We start from the raw sequence: 7,353 nt of genomic DNA, 5'->3' as shown, positions 1-7,353 counted from the left end.
TAGAGCATAAGAAATGGAGAAGATTATGCTAAATCTCAATCCGTGAATTAGCTTGTATTTTTATGCCTGCATGAGCAAATTTGAAAAGACAACTGCATAAATAATGAAAAGATATGGTGATAAAGGACATCTTTGTCTTAATCCCCTTTGAGGATATATTAGACCTTTGGCCACACTATTGATCACCAATGGAAAAGTCGCTGTGGATGTACAATTCATAAGGTTTACCCAATTTAGTTCCTCAAAATTGAAAGCGAACCAAAAAACCAAATTGAATTATTTAGATTTTCCCCCCCTTTAACTAGCAAAAATTTTCAATGTTAACCTAAATTTAATTCTTTTAACTAACCTAATTCAAATATAGCCACTCCATACTTTATACAAAAATACTCATGTAATTACAATTAATCAATATTTGTCGATACTCATCTTCACCCTGATGTAATCTGCAAAGAAGCAACAAGAAGCAGGAAGCAACCTCTACAATAAGAAGATATGAGGATGGCAACGACAATGACATGACTTTGCAATGTGACTAGCAGTGAGAACGAGTGAACAACGACAACAATACAATATCTATGACACAACGAGTTGCTAATAGCTGAAGAAGACAGCTCCAAGACAAACGGTGGAATTGAAAGGGAAGATAACGGAGTTGGGGGGTTATGGAACATTTGCTGATCTAGTTCAAGGTGCCATATTTTATTAAGTCTGAAATGTTAAACCATATGGTTTGATAGTATAATTCATTACACTACTAAATCATGTGATTTAATGCCTTTTACAGTCATTATACTCTTAAACCACATGATTTAATAATTTTCCCAAATATTAACAAATTCAAGATCCTTGACCGAAGCGTGTGTGTGTATTCAATTCGGTTCGATTTTGGACCGAACCAAAAATACGAACGAATGATTGTATTATATTATAATAAAATATTATGTTATAATATTTTGATAATATGATGTGATATAATATAATATAATATCTTATTAATTGATAATAGTATATTTTATTTTAATTGAAACTAATTTAATCGTTTATTATTGCTTATATTAAATTTATTAATTAAAGTAATGATTTTTGCCACAGTGACCGCTAACCACCGTCCGCTGGCCATCGTACGTGGTACGTCGCATCAACCATTGTATTCTAGTATCTTTTGAAAGAAATTTTTATATCATTAGAATCTTCATCGCCAAATCTATGCAGCATCATAACTACCATCAGAAGATAAATTTTTGTTCGATGGAAATTTACAATCCAATTTATGTAATCTAAGACTTTAACGATAAATTTAAATAAGAAACCTCCTTTACAATATTGTTGCACAGATCCAGCAATAAAGATTTCAATAATACCAAAATTTTAGGTCAAAATACATCACGGTCACTAAACGACAACAATGACAGAAGGCGGTCATCATTGGCTGCAGTAGTCCCTCGTCAAGGGTGACACTATTCCAATAAGCTTTACATTCGTTAATAATATTTGTAATTTGTTAATTTATTAATTTTTGTAACCCACACAAGCCCCCAGGTGGCGAGGGGTTGCCTAATACACCAATTACGCCACAATGCAGCTTTAAAATTTACCAAACATGGGCCAGATTGCATTAGTTAATACAATGCTGTCTAATCCCATGCGCAAAACACACCCCATACATATTAATATTACCATAAGATGGCATAATCGCATCCGCTGCAACACTGTATAGCTAGATGATCACTCCAGCAGCCTGAATAAAACTACTAATTTATCATGTTTTTAAAGCTCACTTGGAGATGAAATCAAAGCAAAATTTCAAATCTGTCATTAGGTTTGAAGAAATTATTTAACAGTAGCAATTGTATCATACCGACAAACTAGAAACTAAAATATAAAAACTATTACCCTGAAATAAATCCCATAAATAGAAAGGTACTCTTCAATGCTGAACAAGTTTGACATCATTAGTTCAGCCACAGCTTCATCGACTCTTTTTCAGCTCGGGGTCCCTAAAGACAAACTTTTTCATCATCACAAGTGAGATAAAATCAATGATTCACGGGTCAATGGTATTATTCATGGACAATTAACAGACCTCTGAATGTGATCAAGAATAAGAAGCCTTGGTCCGGGAGGGATTCTCACATCTCTAAGAGCACTGAAACACACAATAACAGTTGAAGATATCAGGACATAAAGTTACGCAATATGTACAGTATGCAACATATATGATAAAAATTTAATCGAACAAAGATTTAACTACTTGCCTATCAGTTAGCAAAGGCAAAGTGCTATCCGTTAACAAGCCTCTCTTAAAATTTTTTGTGTAATTCTGCAGGCCAAGCTTATCCAGCATGCCTCTTGTTCTGGCATAATACACATCGTCAGCAGTGGGCCGCTGCGTTGATTGCCACATCTCACCTATCTGAATGGTCATATGTAATTTGTTCTCAGCATAGATAAGATCCATAAACTATAGGCTAATGAATATTACACTCCCAAAATTCAAAACTAAGACATCATAAGGAACCTCATTTGCAGATGATAATTTTCAGTTGCCAATAATTTTCATTCTTTGGCATGTCATCAAAGAGATATTATAATTCCGGTACATGCTCCTAAATATACTACAATGTTACTCAAACATGAAGTGAACATGCTGTACCATTTGAGTTTCTACTGAAATAATTTAATCCTTCCTCAAAATGATCAGCACTTACCTTGAAAGAGCAACCTTGAAAAATTGCAAAAAGAAGTCCAGAAGTGAAGGCATTCGCTGCCGGATTTGCACCACCCATGCCACTCACTAAAGAAAACGCTGCACCAGAACCAAAAGCTGCCACCACACTGCAAAAGCAACTTAATAAAATTAATTACAAGAGGTCAACCTTCAAAAAAAGGAAAAAACACAGTCAAGCAGGAACAATTTCTTCAGCTCTTTCTTAAATAACAAACCTGTATCAAATATGGAACCTGAAAATAACCATAGCAAAATCCAGAACAAAATGAAAAGGTCCAGAGAGAAACAGACAGGGCGGAGAAGGGATGTTGGGGGGCAAGAGTTTCTTATGAGCTATGAAAGAATGCCACTTTAATCATGATAGTCACGTCCAACCATAGATATGACAGGGATGTGTAAAGTCTGTCGGTGATGAATGGCAATAGATTCAAAGTTGGCGGACAAAAACAAGCTCATGAATGAAAAGCATGAGTACAGTGAATTTTAGGGTGGCAAGCTTCCAAGACTGAGTATTCAGCTTTGTCACATTGCTAGTATAATGGTGGTGGACATCCACTAAGTTAACAAAAAGCAATGGCAGCAAATAATATCTCTGGTTGAATATTTCTGGCGCGCATTGGGGGTCTTTTTTTATTTTAATTTATTGGCAGGGATTCAATTGGGGAATTGTTAAATCCTTGACTTTGGATGAGGGCGATGGTGATGTTTGTGCCAAGACCATAGTAGTCGTAGCAACATGCAGGCCTGTGTGGGAGGATCTAGTACTTCTGTTTTTGACAATAAATTTTGAAAAAGAGAAAAGGTATGTGCCCTGTTCAAAAGGTTTTTGGTTGGAACCTTGACAAGAGAACCAAAAAAGAGAAGGGAAGGAATTCTGAAAAAGCAAAGGTAAAATTTAGTGATAGAAAGAAAAGAAAAATACAAGGAATTTAACGGGGAAAATTCAATATTTCTCTATTCCATTATTCATAAAGATTTGGAGCCTAACTAACAATAAAGCATAGAGCCCTACTAAATGGCCAATTCTTAAATAACATAGGTTAGCAGAAATTTATACTTAATAAATGAAGTAATCTACTTCAATAAGTATTCCAGATCCTCAGAAATAAAATAAGTCAAGGCAAGCAACCATTTCTGACTCAAATAAGTCAAGTAAAACTTATTTGATGGGAAGACAACATCTGGGTTCTTGCAACATAAGTCAAGTAGAACCTAATCCATCACAACTAAAAAAACTACCGAATAGGTTCTTAATCTTGCCAGGTTGTCATACATTAGATCCATTATTGATATTGCATCATTACACTCTAGTCCTCTGCATTTATGTCTACCACCTTCTCATTTTAGAATCATGCTTTTTCTATCTCTGAAATAAAATTTTCAATAAACAAAGAAAGAATGTCTCCTCTTAAGATGTAGAATGACAAAAATAAAAATAGAGAGAGAAAGAGAGGAAGTGGAGAAAGTAATGGAAAGAAAACAAAGACGACCATCTCCAAGTACAATCTCTATCTGTTGCAACCACATCGACTAATCATGTACATGCTTTGACAATAGCAGTCTAAAGATTAGCACACAACTATGACCAAAATCATTCCATACATTTTGCTAGTATACAAATAAGTCAATTTAGCATTGTTAAGTTTAATAGAAACAAGTTTGAAGAATTGACAAGGCTCAAGCATGGGCATTTCCAAACAGAAGCCTCTTTAAAATACTGTCAATTTAAGAAATGACACATGATAAGGTTATGTGGAGATCCTGATTTAATCGGGGGTGGATATACATGAATCCAAAGGAGGCAGATAACTACTGACCCTATCCTGAGTAGGCTTAATAGATACAGTAAAGAGAAAAGAAACCAACTATTGCTAAAACCATTGAATGCATTGCACGTGCTTCATCATTAACCTTGCAGATTTTATTCTATAAGTTACCTCTAAATTCTTGGAAAGATAATCAAATATTTAATATCAAGCCTTCAGGAAAGTACTCGCACTCATGAAATCAATCATTGACAATTAATGCCAACATGTTAATCTTTAGCATGCTACAATCAGTGGATGTAACGTAAGCCAATAAATTACACATAGAGATATCGAGGCACTAATATTGAGCTATTTTTAATGAAAATTAAAACCTCTAAAAGGTTGAGATTTTCAACAATTTCCTATTATGAGTCTTCTAACTACTTTTGACTTTTATGGGTTATTGTTTCAGCTCACCTAGACTGCAAATCCTCCTTGCCTCTGAGTCTTTTCATGACACATGATATTCCAGCATTGACACCAGTGATTACAGCAAAGTTACGAGCTTGGACCAAAGGACCCCCAGCTACAGCCTGAACGTAAGCAAGCAAGAGAACTACAATCATTTTGAAAGAAAGGCTTCAAACACAATTGATTAATTAATTAGTTAATTAACTAATTACTTAGTTGAACCTGGACTTGCTGGAAAGGAGCTACGGCGTCAGGATTGAGGGAAGACTGAGGCGGTGGAGTGGGTAAAGATGAAGTAAGGTCTTGCGTCATGACTCCCAAAAAAGCACCAATTGCAGCACCGTTGATCGCCGTGGTGGCAGTCACAATGGCCGCCTCGACCGGCAACGGCTGCTTCGCCAACCACGACTTGTAACCATTCTCCAATTCCTTCAACTTAAACTGCACATCTTTAATGGCTTTCTGTGGCAATTGCACCAAACTCATCACTTTCTCATTTCCTTTTTCCATTTTTATTCTCTGTTCTCTGGCCTCTAGTGCTTATACCGTAAACCCTACCCCTAAATCTAATCCAGAGAACGGACTTTTTAATGATCGAGATGCGTATACCGCCGTCTCTATTCTTTACAATTATATTTTGGGATAATTATTGAATGCCCCTCTAGTTTAGATTAATTTTTATAGAGTTCAAAGGTTTGCGTTTGTACTTTGTACCATCAAGGTCAACGAGTCAACAAACTCGGCCTGTAATCGCAAGACCGTGTCGACTGCTGGCGTTGAATAATGTGAAGACTATCATATCTTTATTGATAATACAAGTACTAATTACTTAACAAATTATACCAACAATTAATTCGAAATATCAAAATCAAGCAATTGCCTTGTCGAACTATGATAGTGTTAGACTATCCTTTGGACTAGTAGTCCGTAAGTTCTGGTTTCCAACCGATATACCTATAGTCCCTGAGATATAAAACCTAAAAAAGTAAAAATCATTGATCACGATATTAGAGATTCTAATTAAACATGAAATATATATATTTCGTACGTGCACTAAATAGATTAAAGAGTATCTCGTATTTACGATTTAGATTTATAATAGTGCTAGCCAATTCAAAAATTTATTAAAAATTTTGTATGCGTAGTAAAATGACAAAGGACAAGATATTTATTTAGATGAAAATTTTCCTCAATTTTTCATTTCAAGCTATTTATACATGAACGTCAACACCTTATTCAAGTTCCATCGAGATAGCTAGCACTACTTATTTGACTTTATATACATGGCGCATACGTTAAAAATGCTATAATTCAATTATAATTTGTTTGGGGATTTTATGTGAATATAGTGGGGCAGTGAAATGTGGTCTATTTTTTTAAAATAGCTTACCAGTGGGGCAAGTCAAATTTGTGGTGCTTAATTTAAAAAAAAGAAATGAAGTGAGGGAATGACGGGAACTTAGGAGATGGCAAAAATTGCTACAAATGTGTGTACGATAAAATCCTTTTATAGTGATATTTTATGTAAGAATAATTTTCTAGCTCAACGATTCAAAGTCCAAGACGAACCTCTTGATTGTGGCATTATGGCAGGAACGGTGAATATAAATGACGATGAGGATGATAGTGACTATATGGGAGAAAGTGGTGAGGGTACCGATTCCGCAGATGACGATATATCTCTAGAAGATGAGAAGGATATGGAGTTGGTTTGTGAGACAGCCGGTTGAGTAAGGCTTCCCATCTTTTCCTTTATATATATATATATAATTTTTTTTTAATGCCTATTTCTATAATGTTTTAGAATGCCCAAGGGGCTGGCTCACGAAAATTTGATAGTGCTTTTGTGTCTCTGACAAAGACTTATAATCCGACCATGGTTATCCTATTGGAACCGAGAATTAGTGGGATAAGATCGAATGAATTCATTAAGAAGAGTGGTTTTGTTAAATCTCACAGGGTGGAAGCAATTGGTTACTCTAGGGGAATTTGGCTTTTGTGGAGAGATTTGCTGGATGTCGAAGTGGTTTTCAATCATAAGCAATTTATTCATTTTAGAATAATAATAGTGGCATTCTATCATGGATAAATACTGTTTATGCAAGTCTTGTTCACACTAACAAACAAATCCTTCGGGACCATCTTGGAAGACTAGCCAACAACACTCGAGGACCTTGGCTCATTGGTGGTGATTTTAATGCTATCCTTTATGCTTCCGAAAAGAAAGGTGATTCCTCACATAGAAGTGGGATTTGTAGAAGTTTTTTTAACTGGTTCCACTCAAGTAATTTGTACGATTACTAGATTCACTTGGTCCTGTGGGCCTCTCTTCAAATGGCTAGTTAGAGCAATGTGCAATGAGGTTTGGCAAATAAATTTGCCGATAGCTTTTGGCTGAATAAA

At 35.3% G+C, this 7,353-nt stretch overlaps 1 protein-coding gene across 2 annotated transcripts; it reads right to left on the bottom strand.

Moving 5' to 3' along the window:
- Positions 1–1,793: 1,793 nt before the first annotated feature.
- Positions 1,794–5,708, bottom strand: LOC18048438. 2 transcript variants are annotated; one of them, XM_006441245.2, is made up of 6 exons: positions 5,173–5,708; positions 4,957–5,072; positions 2,712–2,838; positions 2,259–2,416; positions 2,087–2,149; positions 1,794–2,011 (listed from the first exon to the last, which is right to left on the bottom strand). In XM_006441245.2, the coding sequence occupies exons 1-6, from the start codon at positions 5,458–5,460 to the stop codon at positions 1,987–1,989; spliced, it is 777 nt and encodes a 258-aa protein (XP_006441308.1). In that variant the 5' UTR covers positions 5,461–5,708; the 3' UTR covers positions 1,794–1,986. The 2 variants fall into 2 exon arrangements, with proteins under 2 accessions (XP_006441308.1, XP_006441309.1); XM_006441246.2 differs by having other exon boundaries at positions 1,794–2,000.
- Positions 5,709–7,353: the final 1,645 nt, after the last annotated feature.

The sequence above is a fragment of the Citrus clementina genome, unplaced genomic scaffold (genome assembly GCF_000493195.1).
Source record: "Citrus clementina cultivar Clemenules unplaced genomic scaffold, Citrus_clementina_v1.0 scaffold_3, whole genome shotgun sequence".
Taxonomy (NCBI): Eukaryota; Viridiplantae; Streptophyta; class Magnoliopsida; order Sapindales; family Rutaceae; genus Citrus; species Citrus x clementina.
Note: the sequence above shows the minus strand (reverse complement) of the source record. Positions and strands in the feature narration are given on the sequence as shown.

Excerpts from the sequence above, each read along its gene's own strand:
- LOC18048438 (XM_006441246.2), bottom strand. The coding sequence starts at position 5,460 with ATGGAAAAAGGAAATGAGAAAGTGATGAGTTTGGTGCAATTGCCACAG. Across the intron at positions 2,839-4,956 it reads AAGGAGGATTTGCAGTCTAG|TGTGGTGGCAGCTTTTGGTT; the intron begins GTGAGCTGAAAC and ends TTGCTTTTGCAG. Across the intron at positions 2,150-2,258 it reads TTGCCTTTGCTAACTGATAG|TGCTCTTAGAGATGTGAGAA; the intron begins GCAAGTAGTTAA and ends TGTGTGTTTCAG.